The 25,682-nt window shown below is 41.3% G+C and overlaps 1 protein-coding gene across 16 annotated transcripts in view; it reads right to left on the bottom strand.

Annotated features, from left to right (window-relative positions):
* NCAM1 (neural cell adhesion molecule 1) overlaps window positions 1-25,394 on the bottom strand; it is a 322,445-nt gene extending 297,051 nt beyond the window's left edge. For 3 of the 16 annotated variants that reach the window (XM_012534259.3, XM_033434590.2, XM_033434594.2), the window contains exon 1: window positions 24,995-25,371. In XM_012534259.3, coding sequence (XP_012389713.2) covers window positions 24,995-25,046 — 52 coding nt within the window. In that variant the 5' untranslated portion in view covers window positions 25,047-25,371. Of the gene's footprint in view, window positions 1-24,994 lie in introns of all 16 variants that reach the window. The other 13 variants (XM_049713163.1, XM_049713160.1, XM_033434578.2 and 10 more) reach the window with 7 other exon arrangements.
* Between the last annotated feature and the right edge of the window lie 288 nt (window positions 25,395-25,682).

The raw sequence follows: 25,682 nt of genomic DNA, 5'->3' as shown, positions 1-25,682 counted from the left end.
GGGATGTGACCTAGTAAACAGGTTCCTGGGATTAGTCTTGGACCGGACCGGATTCACCTCTGCCACTGTCACAACACAAGAAGCAAGGATGGGTGTGGGTACAGGTATATTTGTAGGTTGGGGGAGTGAATTTTCATCTGAGGGTTTCTATTTCCTCTGTCAAATAAGTATAAGAGGAAAGGTCATCTGCTGAGAGTGATGGGTGGGGGAGGAGTGAGAATATGGTTAAAGTCTAGATAGGGCCCATCTTAGATGGGGGCCAAGCTGAAAGCTGGGGAACGAGCTGGGAGCGTCACTCACTGAGCCACATGAGAGATGACAGTGACCTAATCAGTCAGATGGTGGCAGTGGGGATGCAGATAAATATATGGATTACAGAGATGTTATGGGAGTAGAATCATCAAGAATTGTTGATTGGTAAATTATAGGAAATAAGAGGAACTTGTCTACATATGGTGTAGAAGATGGATGAAAGGTTCCCCTGCGTGGAGGCCACTTTGTCTGCGAAAGGGAATCATAACACTGGCTTCACATATGGCCCCTGGAGTGAAAACACATGTAAAGAAGGTAGTCTAGTACTTAAGGAAATGCACAGCAAATGGCAGCTGGCAGAATTAGTTTGCTCTTATAGCAGCATACTTTGAACAGAATAAGCACTCACATTGGCTGAATGATGATTGATTGAATGAATGAACAAATGAATAAGGATGAGTGCAAACAAAAGTAGAATGAATATTTCCCCTTCTGCTTCTACCCTGCCTAACTTTACAATCAAGATCACAAAATACTAAGTGGGTATTTGACAACAGTAATCACTTTTATTAAGGTATAATAATTGTGAAGACTTAACTAGTTCTTATCTTTATGGATACATACGGAAATACAGATAAAATGTTATAATATTTGGGATTTCCATTAAGTATGGGATGGGAAGGAAGAGTAGGAAGTACAAAGGAAATAAAGTAGGACTTAAGTTGATAATTATCAAATTTTGGTGATGGGTATATGGGAATCATATTAGTCTAATTTTGTGTTTGATTGAAAAGTACATGGTAATTGTTTTTGTTTCTGTTTTTCCCCTCAATCACAACAAAGTTAACCCACAACCTCTGGCAGAACACCAAGTCATAAGACATTTAATTGCCATGCGGAAAAAATAATATTCAAATCTTCTGGATCACCAATGAGGATATGACAGTTATTAGATTAGAGTGTGGTTTTGTTATTCTTTATCTATTTCATGGAATGGGGGTAAGGCTTTTTTCATAAAATAGGTTTTAAGTATAGATTAGTATTTTAAAAACTGAATCACCTTATTGCTCCTTTACTTCGTTCAATCCCATCCATCTCCCTGCTTTGGGTTTGATGAAATACGTATCCGATGCTTCTCACTCATCTTAATGCCTAGACACACACTTACTGAGATGCCTGCTTCCAGCTCTCCTCCACTGTGTGCCACTCCTCGTCTCAACGTAGGGCCTTACCCACCCTACTTGCTCTACATGTTTGCTCTGCCTGGCACCCCCAACCTGCCCCTGTGCCTGGCCACTTCCTCCCCATACTTCAGGTCTCATCATTAATTTCATGCTCCCCGAATGCCTTCCTGAACCCTGAGACTGTGTTGAGTGCCCTTCTTATGTTCTTGGAGCGTCAGTGTTCATGCTAATGGTTGTTCTCTCCTAAACGCTCCTTACCAAAAGGGGGCTCAAGCACTGTGAGCTAGAGGACAGCTGTAGTCCTTCCAGCAACATCTCTCAGTTCTCTATGAAAACTTAAATCCATCTCCTCCGCTCCAGCCCCTCTGCCAGTGCCTGCACCACCCATGAGTCACACCACCATCCCCTACCTAAACTTTTTCAAGGGCTTCTCAATGCCGCCTTCCTTAGTTCATGCCCCATTTTTCTTTCCTTTTGCTTTTTTTTGTTTGTTTGTTTGTTTGTTTTTGCGGTACGCGGGCCTCTCACTGTTGTGGCATCTCCCGTTGCGGAGCACAGGCTTCGGACGTGCAGGCTCAGCGGCCATGGCTCATGGGCCCAGCCACTCTGCGGCATGTGGGATCCTCCCGGACCAGGGCACGAACCCGCGTCCCCTGCATTGGCAGGTGGACTCTCAACCACTGCGCCACCAGGGAAGCCCTTCCTTTTGCTTTTACTATAATACATAACATAAAACTTGTCATTTTAATCATTTTAAGTGATGCATTAATTATATACATAATGTTATGCAACCATCACCACTATCTATGTCTGAAATGTTTTCATCACCCCAAACAGAACATCTGTACCTATTAGACAATAACTACCCCTACCCCAAGCCTCTGTAATCTATTTTCTGCCAAGGACAGGGACTGTCTCTCTCCATGGATTTGCCTGTTCTAGAAATGTCATGGAAGTGGAATCATACAACATTTGTCCTTTTGTGTCTGGTTTATTTCACTCAGCAAAATGTTTTCAAGGTTCATCCATGTTGTAGTATAGCATATATCAGAACTTCACTACTTTTCATGGCTAATATTCCACTGTACATATGCACCACATTGTGTTTATCCATTCATCTGTTGATGGACACTGGGCTGTTTTCCACTTTTTAGCTATTGTGAATAGTGTTGCTGTGAATGTTGGCATAGAAGTATCTGTTTGAGTTCTTGTTTTCAATTCTCTTGGGTTTACTCCTAGTCGTAGAATTGCTGGGTCATACGGTAATTCTATGTTTAGCCTTTTGAGAAATTCCCCTTTTGATAAACATAAAACTCTCACACCTACCTCAAGACCATGGTATGCTGCTTCCCTATCCCCCACGTGAACTCTCTCCCTTGAGAACCATGCATCTCTAGAGAACATGCAAGAGCCTTGGCCCAGCTGGCAAGACTGTCCACAGTTTGGCCTCTTGTCTCCCTTTGCTGTCTCATCGTCTTCCTCTCCTTGGTCTAACCCTGGTGAATCCGTGTGACTTTCAGAGGCTACGCCTCCATGCCCTCTCCTTCTCTTCCTTCGCCTACTCTCTTGGAAGAAACTGTCCAAGTCTCCTTTCTCGATCTTCTCGGGTCTCCCACAGCACCATCTCTGCACCAAGAGGGCAAAAATTACCACCACTCTGAATTGTTCAAGAGGAGAAAATCCATATTGGCCTCTCTCAGCTCACAGATGCTGCCATCAGCCAAGCCTACATCGTATAAAAGCTCAAGGAAGTCTGGAAACAAAACTTTACTGGCATAAAATTTCAAGGTCAAACAGATGGCGGTGGGTTACCCAAAGGAAGTTTCATCTATTTAGTGTAATAAAATGCTAGCATAAATATGTGCTATTGATCTTTAATATGCTACTAAATACCATATTTAACATTTCATTTGACTGCTAATGTCTCAAGGAAGGCGATTATGTTTTTCTAATGTAAGCTTTTTTATTTTGAAATATGATACACAGAGAATAATGCATTGCATGAAAACATACGGCTTAATGAATTAATGTAATTCAAATATAATTCAAAACTCAAGAAACCACCACCTAGTTCAAGACACAGAATGTTGTTAGACCCCCCAGAAGGCTTGCATGTGACCCTCCCCAATGACAACCCCTTCCCTTCAGGCAGTTATCTTTAAGGGGGTCTATATCTTTAAAAAATAAAGAGCTCCATCCTAGTCAGGCAACTGAAAGCTTATAAAAGAATAAAGCAATGTTCAAACTTTTATACCATGGAGTCTCATGCTATGTCATCAACAGATGTGTTGGGTGATGCTTAGTTTCATAGCTCTATATTTTATACCATCTTTTGTTTCATCTACCAAAATTAATTTTAATAAAATAACAAACTTCTCTTTGGCTTTCATAGATTCCACTGGGAAAAAAAAACTCTGGTTCATTTGTTTCCCTCCAAATGACAGCATATGCCAGCTGTGTGTGTGTGTGTGTGTGTGTGTGTGTGTGTGTGTGTGTGTGTGTGTGTGTATGTCAGCTTTATTGAGATATAATTCACATATCATACAGTTAACCCAAATGGACTATACAATTCAATGTTTTTAGTATATTCACAGTTGTCCAACCATAATCACAACCTGTCTTATTTTAAAACATTTCATCACCCCTCCCCCAAAAAACCCATACACATCAGCAGTCACTTCCCGTTTCCCTCCAACCCTCCAGGCCTAGGCAGCCATGAATCTCTTTTCTATCTTCATGGATCTTCCTATCCTGGACATTTCAGATAAATGGAATCATACAATACGTGGTCTTTTGTGTTTGGCTTCTTTCACTTGGTATAATGTTTTCAAGGCTCATTCACGTTATAGTATATATCCTTCATCCTTTTTATTTCCGAATAACACTACATTGTATGGATACACCACATTTTCTTTATCCATTTATCAGTAAATGGACATTTCCGTTGCTTCTATTTTGTTAATGGTTCAGTGTTCTTTTTTTTAATCTCCCTATTTTATTTTTTTAATATTTATTTATTTATTTATTTGGCCATGCCAGGTGTCTTAGTTGCGTCATGTGGGATCTTTAGCTGTGGCATGCGGGATCTTTAGTTGCAACATGCAAACTCTTAGTTGCAGCATGTGGGATCTAGTTCCCTGACCAGGGACTGAACCCGAGCCCCCCGCATTGGGAGTGCAGAGTCTTAGCCACTGGAGCACCAGGGAAGCCCCCAGTTGCTTCTATTTTTGACTATTATTAATAATGCTGCTATGAACCTTTGTGTACAAGTTTTGGTACAGACGTATGTGTACACTTAGAAGAGTGAAACTGCTGGTTCATGCGGTAACTTTATTTAAGATCTGCCAGGTTACTTTCCAAAGGAGCTGCACCGTTTTACCTTCCCACCCGCAGTGTATGGTGGTTCCAATTTCTTCACATCATTGCTAACATTGTTATTATCTGTCTTTAAGTATACTTGATTGATTTACAGTATTATATTAGTTTCAAGTGTACAGCACAGTGATTCAGTATTTTTGCAGATTATATTCCAGTATAGGTTATCGCAAGATAATGGCTATAATTCCCTGTGCTATATAATATGTCCCTGTTGCTTATCTATTTTATACATAGTAGTTTGTATCTCTCAATCCCATACCCCTAATTTGTCCCTCTCCCCTTTGGTAACCAGAAGTTTCTTTTCTATGTCTGTGAGTCTGCTTCTGTTTTGCATATACAGTCATTTGTATTATGTTTTAGATTCCACACATAAGTGATATCATGCAGTATTTGTCTTTCTCTGTCTGACTTATTTCACTAGGCATAATATTGTCTAGGTCCATCCTAGTGAGGGTGAAGTAGTATCTCATTGTGGTTTTGATGTGCATTTCCCTGATGGCTAATGATGCCAAGTATATTTCCGGTGCCTATTGGCCACTTTTAGATTAGCTCTGGGTTTTCACAGATGCCTTTTATCAGACTGAGGTAGTCCTTCCTATTCCTAGTTTATTGAGTGCTTATATCATGAAGAGGTGTTACACTTTGTCAAATGCTTTTTCAGCCTCTACTGGTCCCACTTTTTCAAACTACATCTTGGCTCCTGACATTCTTTAGAATAACAACCCAAACACACACTAAATGTGTCTATGAAATATTCTGCATGAGCCCCAATTAAACACAATTTCCATATACATGAATATTGCAGGAAGCAATTCAAATAAAATAAATGGTATCATCAGAGGATCTGTGTTCAACTGTCAAATAACCAAATCTGTACAATATTAAAGAAGGCAATAAAAAGGACTTACACTGAAGCCAAATACACCAAAGGCAAGTAAAACCTGCGGACAACTTTTTAAATCAGTTAACCACCTGCTAATATTCAACAAAACCATTTAGAATAATAAGCTTTGTCTCTATGATTACACATAATCATTTTGTCAAAAGATGTGTACACAGATAATGGCACATTCCCTCCCTTGTAAAATTCAAAGTCTAACTGGGAACGCCATAGACTGTGCAGAATTTTTTTAAAGATGCTAAAAACAAGTAAAGGATACTAAACCAGCCTAAAGTAACAGACCTCCAAAATAACTAATGTACATGTCAAGGTTCTGGAAACTATACTGGCTCACGAGGCTGGTGCCAGCTAGAACTGAGTAGAATTAGGAGATCAGGAAAAGGCTTCAGGGAGATGTGTTTGACCAGGGAAGGAGAGAAACACAGATGAACTAAAAGTAGCTCACCTAATAATGAGATCTTATTAAGAGAAAGCCTCAATAACATTAAGAACATTTCTGCTGCTTATTCTCAGTGTTTATTTTTAACCAATGAGTCTGAAAATACAATGAAGCAAAGATGCCATTATTAAAATAATTTCAAAGAAATCACTTAAAATCAACTTGAGGGGCAAATTATATCTGCAAGGTGTTAACTAAATAACATATTTTCTCAAAAAAAATGCTACTACATAATTCACTTAATTTTATACTACGTATCTCTACCCTACACCCCAACACATAAACACTAAGATGCAGACGTTTTTTGGTTCATGTTTAATTCCCCTGAGATTTCCAATATTATAAATATCGCCAAAATCTCAATTTAACTCTTTTGGGATTCAGAACAAGGTCTTGGAAAATTACAGAGATCTACAGGGGCATCGGCTGCATCCGAGGAAGATGAGGCCTCTCCTCTTCACCCCAATGTTCAGGATCCTAACCCACTGGGATTGCACCACATGAAATGCAGTGGGCAAAAGGGACTCTTCTTCCACAAAACACTGCACTAATTCTCCAGCATTCAGCTTCTCCACTTGAATGGAATAAAAACCCTTTTGACAACAACAATTACAATCCCCCCATTTTTTTCTCAGGCACACTATTGGACTTCTTGGTGCATGCACAATGCAAATAAGGCAAGCTTCCTTTCACAGAGTGATTAATATGCAACGACAGCCTGCTTTTTTAGGAGGATGTGAAGAACCACCAACAAGCTTTTCTAAACCCAGAGGTTTCTACAATTATTTCCACTGTTTATTTTTAAACAGATTACACAATAACAATAACGCCAAGTGCTTTAGCTCTAATTTGTCAATATTTTGTAAACAATGACAATTTAGATTTTGAAACTTTTTGTATTATATTTAAGTCTATGGTCAACCATGGATGCCAATATATTAATTTTTTTCCCCCAAATCTAGGAAACTCACTTGTGTGAAACAAGATTCAAGCTATACCTTCTTTTCAAGAAACAGCACTTCATTTTTTGTTGTTGTTTTTTTTGTTTTGTGTGTGTGTGTGGCACGCGGGCCTCTCACTGTTGTGGCCTCTCCCGTTGCAGAGCACGGGCTCCGGACGCGCAGGCTCAGCGGCCATGGCTCACGGGCCCAACCGCTCCGCGGCATGTGGGACCTTCCTGGACCAGGGCACGAACCCGTGTTCCCTGCATCGGCCGGTGGACTCTCAACCACTGCGCCACCAGGGAAGCCCAGCACTTCATTTTTAAATAGCAAGACCTGACTGGCATATACCTTTGGCAAACTCGTGATTTTTAAAAATTTATTATAAATTCCAAAATAAGACTAAGAAATTACATTTTAATGGTAACCCATCTAACTTATATGTGTGTGCCTTTATAAAACTTATGATTTTTACAAACTATTGTTAAATTCAATATAAGGCTATGTTTTGATAGAAAATTAAATGGAATTTGTTCAATAAAACAATATCACAAAGAAAATGGAATCTACAGATTACATACATATGCACATTTAATCTCAAAATAATTTAGGAAGCATTTCTAATCACATGTTTCCTTGGTGACTTCTACCAAAGTTTCCAAGAAAATGCAAACTAGCAGATATAATATTAGACTTTCCTTACTAAAAATTTTACTTGTGTCTCTTTTTTGGGGGGGGTGGCCTATCTCCATCTACCTAGTCTCAGGAAGAGATTCCAATCATACAACTACTTGACTTTCCTGTCTAATATTTCAAACAAAAAAAATCATCAACAACTCAAATGTTTTGCTCTGGATATGAATTTTTCTATTCAATGTATTAAACGTCAAAATGTAAATTTGATTTTTATGTTCATTTTTTTAAAAACCTCTATAGTTAGAGTTTTAAGACACGATGTTATATATGGATGAGACTTTTGGCTTCAAACTGAATTTCAGTCAAAATATTTCAAAATTATATGTAGGTCAATACTAATTATGGCCTAAATCAAATCCATCTTCTTGCCAATAGACCCAAATCCCAGGGCATGTGATGACAGGACAAGAGGAGTTGATTGTGACACCTGCATATCATCAGTTTTCTTCTAGGATAGATAAGAGCATCATTTCAGGGACATCAGGCAAGTCATTCAAGTTGTTTCCTTGTGAAGTTGGAGTGTCTAGCTAGTGCAAGTCCCTTACCTGCCCAGATTCTCCAGACATCACCAGATACGTAACCAACCCCATATTTATCACCACCATATTCACTGTAGGTTTACACTGTTTTCTTCTTTTGTACCTTTAAATTCCAAGTTAAGAAGTTTGTAGTTACAAAAGAAACAGACGAATTTATTTGTTCTAGTCTATAAGTAAATAAAAAGATGAAAGTGAAGACTAAATTAACAGTGGAACTCCTCATTTTAAATCTCTCCTGTTGAGTTAGTTAAAAGAGAATACAATTTTAAACCCACTCATTACAAACAAAAAGTTTAATATTTAGAAACTCATACCTACATTGTTAAAATAATTATACATATTTATAATTTATGTTTGCTGAAAATATACCGCACTAAACACTGATTGTTATGGTATTTAAATAATACAATGTAAATGCCCGAGGTTGTCTGTGATAGCTATTCTCTTAATATTGAACAGGGCAGCAAAAATATAACAGAGTAATATATCGATTTACCTCCCAATGACTTCAAAATTGTCTGGTGTAAATATCTCTAGAAAACCAAATAATAAATGATTATCCAGGTTTCTTATTTAGATACAAAACTACTCTCCAATACCTAAATCAATTAATGTGTGAAATCTTTATCTTCTAAAAAATAATGCCTAATAATGGCTGTGAAGAACTATAAACCATAAATATATTCTTTTATGAGAAGGGAGGAAGGGGAATGAACGGTCTGCATGACCAGTTATCTTAATTGAGCCTGACCAGTAATTTAAATTCTGATTCCAAAACCAATTTAGCTGAAAATGACCTCAAACTGTAATCAAGGGCAGTTAATGGACTCATTTTCAATCTCTTATCTTCAAAGAATATCACACAATGTCCCTTTTTTGCTTCATTATGACAGATGGTTTTCTTGGATGAAAGTTTTAAATTTTAAACATGTCATGAGTAACTTTAAGTTACATTCACAAAAGGGAAAATCTGAGAAAGGAATAAATAACTCTCGGTTATCTTTTTTCTGACACTTCAAGGGTTGTCTTTGGTGTCATTCCACAGGAATAAATACTACAAATGTAACCAAAAACAGTTCAGAAAGTAGTTTAGAATTTTTTACGAAACTACTGAATTAATTCATCTTAGACAAACTACACAGAACATAGTAGTTATTCCGTAAGTACTAAATTAAGTGAATGTTTCTGCTACCCAACAAGTCTGGGACACAGCCATTTGCAAATGTGTTCATGAAACTGCTCTTATTCTGGTTTGCAGCATCACTGCCAAGCCCATGTCTTTATATCCAAAAAAATGTGGGATCTCAGGCCACCCTGGCATCTTCTGAGGGCTCCTTAGTTCAGAAAAGGTTCTTCAACAATCTGAGACAGGCCCTAACTCCCTGAATTGTCAACTCCCTTGAAGTTGCCTTAACATTCATCTTCTTAAGTCTTTGCCTTTGATGCACCCCTGGAGCCTTTACCTTTTCCTTTAAGAACTGTGCAAGCTTCTTCCAATCTCAAAAATTCCATACTAAACCATGTGAGATAAAAGATTTCAAAAATAGGCTTTGACTTGTACCAATTATGAACACTGAAAGAGACGGGTCACCCGAGGGTTCTCACAGTCTGCTCCAAAATTAAAACTCACAATTCCTCTCTTACCACACACCTTCTCACACCACTAACTTCAACCCAACACACACACACACACACATACCCCATAGGAGGGTTGCAGCCATTTATCTTATCTCCCATCCTGCACTCTTCCTCACGCCAGTAAAAGACTGCATTTTTATTAATGGAGAGTTAAATCACAGGGACTTTGCTCTTGGGGATACCAGGCATTGTTGAGGGCAGAATGCCCCACTGCAAACTGGAGGATTAAATGAAATCTTGACAACTGAATAAAATACCCCCAAACCATTTCTCCCACTCAGATTAGAGAAAAAGAACAGTCAGAAGACTTATATCCTATAATTTGCAAAATGTTGGATTCTCTTCAGCTGATCAGCACAAGACAAAACACAGGTACTAATGAGTGGATGCAGACGTCCCCCACCCAAGGGACCAGATCTCTGCAGAATCACTCTGCGGTGAAGCCCACCCACATGGAGCTTCCCCACAGCTTTTCAGTGTCTCACCCTTAATTACCCATAGACAGCCAGGGACCATTAGAATTTCAGAAATGAAATGAGACAATATGAAACACAGCAGAGATACTAAACCCAACAATAAAGAGGAATTCAAAGGAAAAGGAGACAATACAGGAAGCAGGAAAATTTTCTAAAACACTCAGCAATATAAAGATTATTGCATCAAGAAACAAGACGAGGGTGCTACCAAAGAACATCAAGACCACATAAAAGCTCTTAGAAATTTTTACTATATGCTTATATAGTTATGTGTTTTATATGGTATATATGTCAGCTGAATGTAAAATTCAATAGAAACATTGGCAAAAAACTGAGAAAACCTCCCAGAAAATAAGGGATGGGGCCTGGTGAGACAAAGAAATGAATAATAAGAGATAGAAGATAAGAAAAGTCAGATAATCAATCCAATTTCTGAATAAGAGTTCCAGAAAAAGAAATTAAAAAGATATGAAAATAGCAAATAAATGAGGTAGGACCATTTCTCTGCACTGAATGACATGAATTTCCGGCTAAAATGGCCCACTGAGAATCTATCCCAGTAAATGAAAACAGACCTACATCAAGGCACATCATAGTGAAATTTCAGAACACTATAAAGAAAAGATCCTAAAGTCTTCTATAGGAGAAATAAACAAGTTTCATACAAATTATCAGGAATTAGAATGCACTGGATTTCACAAATGCAACACAGAAAGCTAGAAAACCTGGAGCAACACCTTCAAAACTCTCAGGGAAAACAATTTCCAATGTAGAGAATTATATATCAGGCAAATATAAATTAACTGCCACCAGCCTAGAAAACTTATAGTCTAGACTGAAAAAAAAGGGTTAGGTCTAGGATACATGTCTGAGAGGAAGAAAAAAAATAACCATGTTTTAACATATTGAGAGGGGATATATACTTCAGTTTGAGAACTTGACCATGAATTAATGATGGGTATGTAGAAAACTAAGCTAAAGAAAACTGAGGCCATAATAAACTCCAAAAAAATCCAGAAAACTGTAGAAGGAATAAAATCATAGCATACATCAAGGCTCAGCTGTGAAAAATAGTTACTTGGTCATAATAATGTAAACATTAAATATTGGTTTAACCAAAAATAGAAAAATTGCTATATTGGGAGGCCAAGGTAAAGGAAGTAGGAGGTGGTGGGCAGTGCGTACAGGAAAAAGTCAATAAATAATACCTGAGACTGAAAATTAAGAAAGTATAAATATGGAGATAAAAAATGTGGAAACAGCTAAAGGAGTAGAACGTGGTTACTTTAGGGGAGTCAAAATCAATGGTTGGAGGGGTAAGAAGGAGTAGAAAGGGTTGGGGAAGGGGACTAATGATTTTTGTTACAAGTCTTATAAAACTGACTGGTTTTTTTGTTTTTTGTTTTTTGTTTTTGTGGTACGCGGGCCTCTCACTGTTGTGGCCTCTCCCGTTGAGGAGCACGGGCTCCGGACGCGCAGGCTCATCGGCCATGGCTCACGGGCCCAGCCGCTCCGCGGCATGTGGGATCTTCCCGGACCGGGGCACGAACTCGTGTCCCCTGCATCGGCAGGCGGACTCTCAACCACTGCGCTACCAGGGAAGCCCAAAACTGACTTTTTAAACATGGACATTTCATTCTGCTAAAAGTAAAAAACTCGAGAGAGAAGGGAGGCATGACAACCAATTAAGTCCAATTGCTTGACTAGGTAGGATCTTTAATCTCAAGATATATTTAGTATAACTTAGCAGAGAAGAAACAAACTAGCTGACCCACCTTATCTTAATGGTAAATAAATAGCTATGGGCTTCAAGCCAAGCTGAGAAGCCAAAGAGTATAACGAAGTCACTTTATAAGAATGAAATATGAAATCTCCTTTGTCCTAAATCCTTGGGGATTAGAATGTGTCATGAGTAGATTTTCCAGATGAGTAACACTAACTACATTGCCTCTTTCATTCCAACTTGCCATTGGTGAAGATAATGGTACCTACGTTTGTTTGATTTATTTTTCCAACTATATGGAAAAACAGTCTTAACTCCTTTAGCACCTAGTACAGAGCTGAACACTAAAGACACATGCTCAATAACTGTGTCCATACAATTGTTGCCTGCTGCTTGAAAATGAGGTTTAGTCATAAATAGGCATTATTTATACTACACTGTTTAAGAGACATTCCCTTGGCACTTGTGTTGTATAGGGCTTCCTTTTAAGCCAAATACTAAATGGCTAAGACTGACATGCTTTTTTGTGTTCTTGAGTCTGATTCATAATTTTTCCATCCATTCAAAGTTACTACATCTTCTTACCATCAGTGTACCTGTACCTAGTAGTCATGTTTCATTTGATTCTAATCTGAATCTAGGAATCTTTATAAATGTGGTAGAATCTAGGAAATTAATTAAGAATATATGGGCTCTTTGTGAATAAAGGTTTAAGGGCTTTTAGGGCTTCCCTATGAGTCAAGTGTGTACAATTCAGTGCATGGGCTTTGGGGATGTGTATTTTGGCTATCCAGAGGCTGAATTCCTTCACTTCTTCACTCTTTCCCTTAATTCTTCATTCTTCATGTTCCAAAAAATAAAGGTTACCAGACAAATGATTTCCATATTAATCAAGTATCACCAGTAGGTTCTTTATCAGCAACCATTACTTCAAATATTATGGGTCCACCATTGACAGATTTAACATTAACTCTATGCAAATAGAAAATAGAATCTATATAAACCAATCTGTGTTTTAAACTTCCACTTTTCTCAAAATCAAGATGACTTTGCTTTCATGGAAGGTAAAGCAGCTAAGCAATCAGCCACAGCGTTTCCAACTCAGTTGCAACTCACGGTGAGTTCAATGCTGAACTCTCAGAGGATGAAAAATAAATGGAAAATTTGTGATTCTAATTATAATCAATATCTAAGTCCAGCATTAACTGTACACCCCTTCACTGTGAACTTTAGCAGAAAGAAGGGAAATGGGGGAAAAATGACTGAGTTTACTATGTGCCAGACAGTTGTATAAATTACCTCATTTTGTCCTCACAACAGCCCTTTTAGGTGGGTATTATTATCCCTGTCTCACACATAAATAAACTGAGTGTTGGAGAGATTAAATTACTGGATCAAGGCCATGGACAGCAGGAGAGCCACCTTTCAAAATCAAGTTTGATATAAAAGACCTACAGAGAGCGCCCTAAAATATGCACTGCCGCTAAAACACCAAAAAGAGATACTAAATTAAGAAAGGAAGATATTGGGGGTGGGTGGGGAGGAAGGTCCAAGAGGGAGGGGATATATATTTATACATATAGCTGATTCACTTCGTTGTACAGGAGAAACTAACACAACATTGTAAAGCAACTATTCCCCAATTTAAGAAAAAGGAAGATAATTTATAACTATAACTTAAATCAAAGTGTTTGTATTGAATTTAGATCTTCTCATGCTCAGGATAGCAGATCTTTAAGGTTTCCATTTGTGCCCTAAATCTAAATATCATACAGCAACTGCAGCTTAAGTGGTGATGGGCAGTCTCTCATGTGGACAGAATGGACACTTGCAGATGAAATATGAATAAAAGAACATTAGAAAAGTGGTCAATCTCAACCATTTCCACTCCTTTGCTGAGCTGATCAAAGCAACGCATCCAATATGTGACAGGCAGAACAGACTTCAAAAGATTTTGCATGAAAAGTAATGACTAATGGGCATGGGATTTCTTTGGCAATAATAAAAATGTTTTGAAATTTTTTAAAAGGTAGGTGCATTGCCTCACCAACCTCTTCTGGCTCTCTCCCTCAGTGTGCAGGTACCTGTGCCCAGATGGCCCTCAGCTTAAAGCCTTCCCAACGAACACCTCTTCTCCCCTTCATTTTGGCCAAGTGCCCGGGATATCAGCTCTTACTCAGTCTTTGATTCTAAGAACTTGAATTTCACCATCCAGCTGAAATTATTCTAAGATCACCACTCTCCTCCAAATCCAAAGATGCCGCTTGAGTCTCATCCTCCTTATACTCTTACCTACCTCTTTTTTATTGCACTATTTGTTTTGCAATCTGAACACAAAGTTCATTAGAGAAAGCTCAGATAGTATAAAAATTAATCTTCTTCCAGTCTTAAGAAGTGAAAGAGATTTTTTAAAACAAAATTGGGATCATGCTTATAAATACTATTTGTTTCCAACTCTTCCACTTAACATTATCATCCTTCTCTTACCTAGGCATTCATACCACGAGGCTCTGGTTACCTTTTTTTGTTCAATATCACTTTCTAAATTATGGACAAGATACCATTCTAGATGCTACATAAACACAACAACATAAATACTTCAGGTGTGATAAAGACTCCACAATGTACGTGTTCTAATTCATGGTGTTTTTCTCTCCACCAAAAGAGGATAAAATATAGACTACTACGACTCTCAGTCTTCTTGGTCTCCTTAGCTGGGCTTCCTTGCAAACACACAAGCAATGTACCTCATCCACGCTAAACCCTTCCTTTACAACCTCCTTCAGAGCTCACTTACAGTGAGAAGAGTTCCAATCTCCCCTGGTGCATAGGTAATCTTTATCCTGCCTCGACAATCTTAGCCACATTTCTGGCTTTAAATGCCACCTGGTATTCCCAGTTGTCTTTTCTTTCTCCACTAGACAGTAAGCTCTCTTGCTATCAAGGAATTGTACTTGAGAGTTTTGGGGTTTTGTTTTACATCTGCAGCTAACAGATTTCGGAGATGCTCAGTAAGTATTTTCACTGTCACTACTTCTCTTCTCGTTCTCCCCCAAAACCCATTAAATCGCTATCCTGTCCCTTCTCTGCATTACAGATAGTTTTACCTTTTCTCTAGTCCTGTATTCCTCCATCTATGAGGATTAGCTTTCTAACTTTTTTGACCTGAGTCATAACATGATATATGTTTTCCATCACAACCGGGTCAACAAAAGTTTAACAAAACAATACCTACCCTCACTACATAAGACATACTCTTTTTTCTATTCTATTCCATTCCTTCTTTCTTCCTTTTATTCCTTCCTTCTTTTTAATGCTAGTGGAAGCCAACTGAATAAATTTCACCACCCACGGCTGAAAAATACTGACCTGCATACAAGTTAAGACACTAGGATGCCCAAATTTTTTCTAAAACCTAATGCGTATAAAACTGAGGTTATCCATCTTTCATCCAAGGTAACCCCTCTTCTCAATTCCCCGTCATACTGACAGTACCATGATTATTTCATTACCTTGGGTTTGTAGCTTAAAATTATTTCTCTCTCTCAGTCAGCTACCATTTTGGACCTAACATCTACCTCTTCTGGTTGATTTGTCATCTCCAACATGTCAGCTGTGTGTGTCTTTTTATCCTTATCCAAAGCCATTACAAGTGTATCTGTTCTTTAAAATATATCGCAGTTGGATTTCTTTAACAAGCCCCTCTGATATATAGAATTTAATTTTTATAAGACTTTTCAGCTACGCGTCTATTAATAAAAGGTAGAGTTGTGAAGTGTTTTGGTTTGCAGTGCATTCACATACATTATTTTATTTGCTTCTCCTACTCAAATGAGGAAATTACAGTTCAAAGATATTAAGTGACTCACACAGATTCACTAGGCAGTTGGTGGCAGAGAGAAATCTTGAACCCAAATCTTTTTAATCTAAGCCCAACAGTTCATTTCCCCACATACACATCTTCCTACCCCATCAAGCAAAAGAATTTCATTAGACTTCACTGGCCTTCAAAGCGGCTTCAACTGGCTCTCCTATCTCCTAGCCTCTGGGTCCTCCATCATCTAGCTGATTTTTCATAATGCAGCAAAAATCCTTTTACCAACTCATGATTTTGTCCAGCCACTATAGTGGCTGCCGCATAAAACCAAAACTCCCCTTAAGGACTGCAACGATCTCTATTGATTTGCTCCTACTTAATTCTCTGCTGATTCCTAGCTGGCAACAAACACACAGCCTAGCACAGCAGACGTTCAATTGCTGTAGTTGACTATACTCTTAAATATTTTTTTAAATGATTTCTCTTACATCTCCAGCAGCACCCTCTCCTTTGCGCAGCATTTAAAATTTTAATAAGATTTGTCCCAATATCCAATCTGCTTTCACTGCTCTTCAATACCAATAATCCTCTAGCTAGATGCTTCTCCTCCTACAGAGAGCTGGGTCCTTCGTCCTCTGATTTATCCTTATGTCCCCAGAGCTTCAGATCAAGTACTAGCTCTGCCACATCTTTTTCCAAACATTTAAACCAACCAAGACAATTTTTGCCTTTCCGAACAATTCTCACAATTATTACCTGTCTCCTTCCTTCTAGGCACTTATTCACATAGTACCTTTCAGGATTAAGTGTTTGAACAAAGTAAGTGGTTTCTCCCCAGCCATCTGAAAGCCTCTGCAGGCCTGGTATAACTTGCTTAAATGTATTTTGTTTTTCCCCTCAGCCTCCAGCACAGAACTCTGCACATCACATTCACAGCACACCTGTTTAATAAAGGTTTCAAATAAAACCTCCATGCAGGATGAACCTTTTAAAAGAAGGTATAGGTATATTGAGTACCTACAGCATATTACCTGTTTTACATATGTGATTTTATTTAAGCTCACCAAAATCCGTTAAGGGAGGTGTCATTTTCTCCATTTTACACAGGGGAAGCGGGCTCAAAAGGGCAGCACCTTGCAGAATGTCAGTGACAGTGACCTCAACCTAGACCTGTCAGACTCCAAAGCTCTTGATACTGCCCTCCACCTACCACTGCCCCCCTCACTTCCATCAGATCGGTCAGCCCAGTAGCCAAGCAAATTCACATTTGCTTGGCTCGTATTCCAAGGCTATGTGTATTCAAATTATCCTAACTTTAAAAAAGGATGAAATTCAGCCAACGAATGTTGTTATAGTCCCAGCTTCACCTGTGTAAGTCACTTACCCCTTCTTAGACTCAGTTTCTATTTCAAGACCTAACACAATCTGCCCTTAGAGAACTGGTTTTTCTCCTCAAGTCTGGCCACTTCTCCCCAGGTACCCAACACTGTTCCCCAAACGTGACTGTATATATTCATATCTCCGTGTGTTGGTTCTGCTGAATCACCTCTTCTTCCTGTTCCATCCAGTGAAGGCAAACTGGTGCCCCACGCCCAGCTCAAGGGAGCCCCAAGCAGAGTTAATTGCTTCCTTCCTTGTGCTCCAATGGCATTTAATCCATGTCTCTATTTGTAAGTAGAGCATGTCTCTCCCCAACACTAGATGGTGAGCTCTATAAGCAGAGGCATATCTTACTTGACTTCATAACCCAAAACTGAGCACAATTCCTGAAACTATTTGACCATCACAAGGTTTCAGGAAGGTTCACTGAATTAAGGAAGTCAGGAATATTTGTCGTGATTCAACCAATGTCTGTTAAGTAGTCAATCAACCATGCCTTAAAACGAGAAGAGCGTCTGTCCTTCCTACTTCACAGAGAGTTCTTTAAACGTTACCTGCTCACTCGCTCAACTACCCAAAGAAAGATTTCCCCCCCGATAATCTCTCATAGCACCCTTCTCCTTTCCTTAGTTTTTAATCAGAATATATAATTATAAAGATGTGTGTGAATTACTTTGCTAATGTCTATATTCCTCCACACTATTAGACTAGAAGCTCTATATAGGGATGATGTATGTTTAGGTAACAGGGATGATGTTATGTTTAGTCTACCACTGTATTCCTAGCACCCAACACCCAATAAGTGCTTGATAAATATTTACCGAATAAAAGATATGAAGATTAAAAGATATAATGCATATCAAACACTCTGTGAATTGTACAGTGATGATTAAGACACACTTACTGGGATTATATATTCAGTTTATTCCCTCTTTGATAGCTAAACCTTCAGTCTCTTCTCCAGTATCATATGCCTTTAGCTGGCAAACCTCTTCCTGCCTCACCAATAGGGCACTTATGTTTGACTCATTTGAATAATAATATCAATTACCTTATTTTATTCCAGTTTGTAATTTACAAAAAATATCAGCAGTGAGACATATTAAATCACCTCAGATCTCACCTAAGATATTCTATAAAATAAAGGTCAAATAGCTTTTTCTTTTCAAAAATAACTTTGATTTTGATACATGGTTCTAATGTTCAAAGCAGCGCACAACATTTACAAGGTACATGTTTAACACATTGGAACAATTAGCTTGTATTCTCAAGCGAGTGGGCCCAAGGAGACCAACACAGTTGCTATGGCAGGTCAGAAGTTTGCATGGGCTCCTCCGTTACACAGGGTCCTTCCAAGGCTCTGGGGGGGATGGGGACCTGATGACCTGTTCTAACGGTCGAAAGCAAGAGAGTACTGAATTTTCCTTAAAGAGGGCATTCAAAATTGTAGACCTTTTGGCCCCCATGAGACCCAGATGCATCCCTGTGCTAACGGCTTTCAACCTCATAAGGAGACCCCTTTCCCTCTGAAGTATTCATAAACCAACAAGACACACAGGCATATTTAAAAACAGATTTAAAAAAAATCTAGTTCTCATCTTTGAAGTAGAGTTCCTATTACATTCTTTTTAAAGTCTGTCTAAAACAAGACCATTATGTCTGAATAATTATTTTTTCTAGACCCATATACATCCCTTTTTCTCCTTAATAAGCACAGCTCATGTGCATTTGAAAATATTCACAAGATCTCTACCAAGTAGGTGTTACTAATTTTCCCATTTCACAGAAGAGGAAACAAACTTAGAGAAGGGAACTGACTTGCCCAGGATCAAAGAGCTAATAAAGGATCCGTGTGCCTGGGATTTCACCCTAGGGCCCTAGGCCGCTGGCCACACTTAATCTCTAGGCTCTCTTACTCACACGGTTCCTTGACAGCAGAAATTAGGTCATCATGGTGCTTTGTAATTCCCCACAGAGCTGATGATAAAAAGCTGGCACTCAACATATTTGATGAACTATTTAAGAGAATACCTATTGTAACCCAATCTCCAACAGTGTGATACCACTATGAATATTCCTAAATGGTGAGGTAATCAGATCTCTCAGGAATGATACAGGATGGAAAACAGGGCCAGATGTTGCCAGGGTTTGCAGCTCCAAATCAAAACTACTCAGGGAGAGTATCCAGTGGAATACAAGTTGTACAGAGGCCTTTCAAGTCATACCAGTGAGGCAATCTTTGAATTGAAAGGCAAGCATATTTACATATATCTGAGAGAAAACGAATGCCTAACAGGTTTATTAAAATCTTTTTTTAAATCAAAAACACACATACACAACATAGACCAAATGTCTTGTCCTTCTAGTATAGTTCTCTTTGAGTGATTGCCTGGAAGCTAAATTAATCCCGCAGGAAGGGAAAAGTGTGTCTACCTAACTGAAAACAGTGAACTCAGTGGCTGCATGCAGACGTGGCCTAACAGTGTGATACAATGAAAGTGCCCGAAAAGCCGCCATTTGGCACCCAGGCCAACATCAAAAGGCAAGGCCCCTAATGAGGATCTTCAGCCAAGAGACAGCATTTCAACACCGTGAAATAAAAGAGTGCAATGGCACCACCGGCGACGCCAAATAATTTACGTCCCTCTACATCAGCAAATGGTCTTAAAGTTTGGCACCAAGAGGTAACAACAAAAAGGGCTAGAGTTGACGTGCCTCTGACCTTCAGATTGACTTCGGCATTGCACTGCTCTACAGCAGTAAGTACATCTACCTGGATAATAGTTTCACTACATGTTTTTTTCATATGGAAAACTTGGGATCTCACAGAGACCTATTCACTAGGACTCGGAGAGGTCCTTGGGCATTCGCTCTTCCTAAGAGGCTGTCTCTGACAATATTGCTCAGAGACTCACCATTTGAAGAGATGTATAAAATTCTCCTCTGAATCGTATTATTTCTTCCTTTTTGACTAAAGGAATCTTAACCTTTAGTCTTCTTGATTCAAAGCTCAAAGAGCTATTATCATTACATGGCCTGTTGAGTCATGTTTTCAATTTCGTTTAATTTGTAACTCATTTTTAAGACTGGAAAAATGCTGCGTATAATTTCCTGTCACTTCTTTTAATGTTCCCAAAGTTTCTTAGCCTATATATCCGTTAGGTGACTAAACCGAAGAATCATCAGTTATGGAATTTACATTAAAATATTTATATTGACAGCATAAGACATGTGTGTACTCGGAAGCTCAATACTTAAATAGTGCAGGAGAGCCTTTTTAAAATGCCTTTGTCTCCTCCCAGGGTGACGTTCCCAGACGACTGACGGGGGCAGGTGCCAGTCCCTTCTCTCCCCTCCCTGTCGATTGGTTCTGCTCTCCAGCACCACAAACCCGAGATCAGCAGGGAAAGTTCAAACCGTTCTTTAGCAACAGGTAGTCGATCACTTATTTTCCACCAAGACAGGAAGAACTGTCTGTAAAATATCTTTGGAGGTCTGCCAGCAGCACTGAAGTCCCTTTCAGTCTGGAAAGCAGCCCCAGTTCTGTAACTCTGAAGACCATAAACGTGCGGAATTCATCAAACTAATATTAAATAGAGGCTTTGTCGCCTTAAAAATTCAGTGCTTGGATCAGAAATTCCAAAGCCTGTATTTCAAGCAGTGTAAAGTTTACAAGATGCTGTCTGTAATTTACAAAACTGAGTTCTGCAGCAAATAAAAATGTCTGTCATGTCTAAAGATTAGTATTTGAATGACGAAATGGTGCTATTTTGAAAGGCAATTAAGATGTTGTTCCCTATTAAGAAAAAATATAGATTACTTACATTAAATGACCTATTACCTATTTGAGGAAATCAATTAATGATAAATGTATTCCAAAGTAAAGCACTTATGCAAAACTCAGAATTCGGGGTTCCAGTGACTAATTTTTCTCTCTTCCTGCTGCCTTGACTAAGCACCTACAGTCCTTGCAAACAGCATACCCACACCATAATTTTTTTTTGGCAAACAATTAGTGCCTTAATTCTTGAACTATCAAGCTGGAGAAACAGTAACCACTTAAATCAACAAACCCTTAGTTTAATCAATCAGCATAGAGACTTGGATGAACCTCCTTTATTAAACATGCATGTGTCCTGCTGTTTTCTGCTATTTTAATATTATTTTTTAAAAAACAGACCCTGGGTAAATGTATCTGGAAAGAAATCATCAAGTTCAGTGCGTTGGGGGAAGACAGGGGGAGCTTCTTGAAAACTGACTCTAAAAAACAATGTTAAGTGTTAGACTAATGAAAACTTAGCCCCAGTTGGCAGATCTTTAGAATCTTTGTAGTGGGAATAGCAACTCAAGAGCTATTAAACACGTGACAGGCCAAGCATCCACAATGTCTGGATTTTATTCTCTTTTCGTTTAATTCTGTTGAATTTTAAATAAAGTTTAGGTTATTTTCAATATTTTAAAATATGCTAATAGTTGTTGAAAGAAAATTAACTTTTCGGTTTTTGGACAGAGTTGTAAAAGGTTTCCCACATTCTTAAATATGGCTTTATTACATTCCGTTAAATTTTGTTCAGAAAGATACATTACTGATATTAAAATGAAAACCAGTGAAAAAATATAGCTCACCATAACTGTATTCATAGCGAACTCCGCTGAAACATACCTTAATTCGTTTAGTAAATGATATTATATATACTATAAATACAGTGCAAGCTAGCTTTTGGGTAGCAAATGTGTTCTTTGTTCTTAATCTGGTGCTACTTGTTAGAAAAGCAGCCCTGATCACTCCTTGACTCTTCCAAGTTAAACTGGCAGAGAGGATTATAAAATTATCAAATAAACGTATGACTTAACAACCATTCCAGATCATTCAATCAAACGATTTTTCCACAAAACATCTAAAACTGCAGTTAGAATAAACTCAAATTTGCTGTGTAATTCCACAACGTTTCACTTTATTCCTAAGGAGCAGAAGACACCAAAATGACAAAGGGGCAGCAGACCTGATTCCTTTGGTATACTAAGGTGAGCACACCTTACATCTAAATTTTCATGTGAGCCCAGTGGAGCAGAGACTGAGCAACCATTGTCCCTGGAGACAACAGAACACTGCAGGCCAAACAACAACAACAACAACAACAAAACGTATGTGTGTGTGTTTTCGTTTTTATTTTCGTCCTGATCCTTTGACTTGAACTCTACATTTTTTTTAAGCTATGGTAAAAACAATACTTTAATGGAAAATTATTTCTCTTTGGAAAACCACTCAACTTCTTTCTTTTGTTAAGCAACCTTGTATGTGTTTCCCGTTCTGCCTTCTTCCCATCCTCACGTTACTAGGGCCAGGAACGAGGACGCTTTCCTTCCAGAGAGCACCGGTCAGAATGCCACCCTTGCCTGGGCAGCCTTGAATATCCAACCTGGAATTCCCTGGGGATCCCAACACCAAGAGTTACACACATCACGACGCTGGAAAGGACGTCTGGTCGATCCCCCCTAAAGGCCTACCAAAGATCAGGTCTCTACCGTTACGCCCCCATCTAGAAGAGAGGACATCCCAGACACACACCCCCGCGTGCAGTGCGGGGAAATCGCGCCCGGGAATCCCACGGACACGATGGGAAAGGGCATGCCCGGGCGGGGGGCGGGATGCTGACCCGGGGACCGCCGGTACAGAGCGAGAAGCCAGCTGGGGTTGGCCGACCCCCCTCCCCCTCCCCTCCCCCTCCCCTCCCCCTCCCCCTCCCCCGCACGGGGTTCCTCACCACCCCTGCCAAGGCTCCGCCCCCGGCCCGCCCAGAGCTTCGCCCCCTGCCCACTGGTCAGCGCACGCGTGTCGGTGCGCCCAGCCTCTGCGCCCTCCCAGGCAGCACGCTCCGGTCTGGACGGTTCCGCGGGCGTGTGTGTGCCAGAGGGGCGGGAGGGATGCTCCAAGTCGGCGTGAAGGAGGCACGAGTGGGGAAGCACGGGCGGGCCAGACCAGGAGACCTCCCGGTAACCACCTCGACTCCATTTTATCTCCTCGGAAACTGGGCAGGCTGGGGACCCCGCCGCAGGGCGGGGTTCCTCCCGGCGTGGGGCGAGAGAGACCGTTACGCTGGAGCACCGGGAGACTGTCCTGGCAGCTCCCGGCCGCCACCCGCGCCGAAATAAAAGCCTCTCGCGGCTTCCCGCCCAGCCAGCCTCTCTCTGATTGGTCGCCATGGGAGGGATCCGAGTTAGCTGGAGGTGGCGGCGGAGCGCGGCTCTCGTGCCGCCCGGGGAGGGGTCGCGTTGGGTGCTCCCCGGCCCGCCCCGCGCGCTCCCCCACCCAGGTTCGGCCGTCTAGGGCAGCTCTAGCGGCAGCTGGCAGCGGCGGCCACAACACAGAGACCCCTCCGCCCGGCTTTCCTCGGGCGCTTCCCAGCACACGCCCCCCACCGAGAATGTCTGCCCACCCCACCCAGCTCTCTCCGGTTCCTGTTCCTTTTCTTCCCCCTCCCCGTCCGTCAGCTCCAAAACGCAAATCCTGGGGTGGGGCGGGGTGGGGTGGGGTGAGCAGCTGGAGGGAAGGGTGGGCACACACTGAAGAATCTTCCAGGGAGGCCGGGATGGAAATACCCCAAATGAAATAAACCTCCCTCCCTGCCGCCAAGGTTTTATGGGCGGCGGCGCAGCCTCCGCCACCCGCGGCAGCATCACTACTGTCTTCCTCCCAGCTCCTATTGTTCGCACTTTGCCAGGGTCGGGAACCTCGCCCAAAGAAAGGAGACTGGGGCGAGGTGTTTCGGGCGGCTACCTGCCATTCTTCTCTCGCACCACGCAACATGGGGCTCGCGGTGCGTGTGAAGGCACACACGCGCACACACGCGCGCACACACACACCAGGCAGCCCCGATCACGCCCTCCTCGCCCTCCGCCCCTCCGCACTTCCTCCTGTCAAAACGCGGCGCTCGATCCTCCCATCCCTCTTGCTCCGGGCCGAGAGCAGGCTTTGCAACTAACCAGATATTTGGCAAATGAAAAACTAACGTCATACCGACGGGGGTGCAACAACGGCCACACAGCCCTGAAATTCTGCCCATTTCGCCCCATTTTTCAAACCGTTATTCGGCCGGGGCGGGGGCTAAAGGCGCAAAGGCGGCGAGCCCCACTTTATTAGACCCAGGGAAATAACGATCGGGGGCGGCTGCCCCGGCCTTATTGTTCAGTCTTCGCGGAACCGGGGCTGACAAGCCCCTTCCCCACAGAACCCGAGCCTGTGTGGCTGTACCACCGAACCGCGGCCTCCCCCGCTCCGCCGCCCGCCACCCGCCTTCGGGGATGGAGCGCTGCCCATCGCCGGCGCGGCCGCAGCGTCCCGGGAGCGGGCTGCTCCGCTCCTAGCGCAGCGGGCACACAAAGTGGGAAGGGCGGGCGAGCTGGAGGGGCGCCTGGCGCTCTCTACGCGGGGAGGCTGCCCCAGTCCAGGCAGCCCGGGAGGGTTCGGGTGGGCAGCAAGGGCGACGCGCTCCTTCCTCAGCTCAACGAAAATGACCACTCTTAGCATTCCATGTAAAACCACCCCAAATAACAGCGTTCCTCGGGGGGAGGAGTTGGGGGAGGGTGCAATTAGCAAATCAAATTGCGAATATTAATTTTGAAAATGTACCTGCAGTTCCCAGGAAAAACAAAGTCCAGATGAAATCCTTAGTTTGCAGCATTGTAATGTGCTGGCCGGGAGGGATGTTCTTGCCGCGGTAAATTCTCTGCCCCCCCCTCCCTTGCAGCGAGTGTGGACGGCGGCAGAGCAACAGACCTAGGGGCAGACAATTGCCAGGCTGAGTATTATTATTTTTGCAGAATTGTTTCCTGCCAGCCGCTGCCGAGCTGCGTTCACGCGCTGATCGGAGAATGAGTGACAGTCCCAGCCTCAGCACATTCGCAACTCGGAGATCCTTGCGCTGGCCCGGGTTCGCTTTGATGGAACTGGGGATGGGAGCGGGGAGCGGGGGGCGGGGGTGAGAACCTCACTGTGTCCTTCCACCACGCCGGCCACAAATAGTGCCGAACATCAAGGAGGTAAGAGAGACAGGGGAGGCAGCTGCGGCCGCCTGCAAAACCCGGCGTGGAACTGCCGGAGGAGTCGGGCTCTTTCACAGGCAGTCTTCCAGGCAGAACTGGGATTTCTTCTTTTCACACTTCTCGCCTGTGCCTCCGCGGTCCTTGCTGCCATCCAACCTTCCTTAATCAGGAAGGTAGGATACTTTAATAACTAGTAAATAATAAAAGTAAAATTTTGGGTTTGTGTAGGGTTTCAAAGTTGTCGAATCCTTCATTTAGATCCTAAGATCCTCGAA

This window comes from Orcinus orca, chromosome 8, assembly GCF_937001465.1.
Source record: "Orcinus orca chromosome 8, mOrcOrc1.1, whole genome shotgun sequence".
Taxonomy (NCBI): domain Eukaryota; kingdom Metazoa; phylum Chordata; class Mammalia; order Artiodactyla; family Delphinidae; genus Orcinus; species Orcinus orca.
The sequence above is the reverse complement of the archived record's forward strand: the minus strand, read 5'-3'. Positions and strand labels throughout refer to the sequence as shown.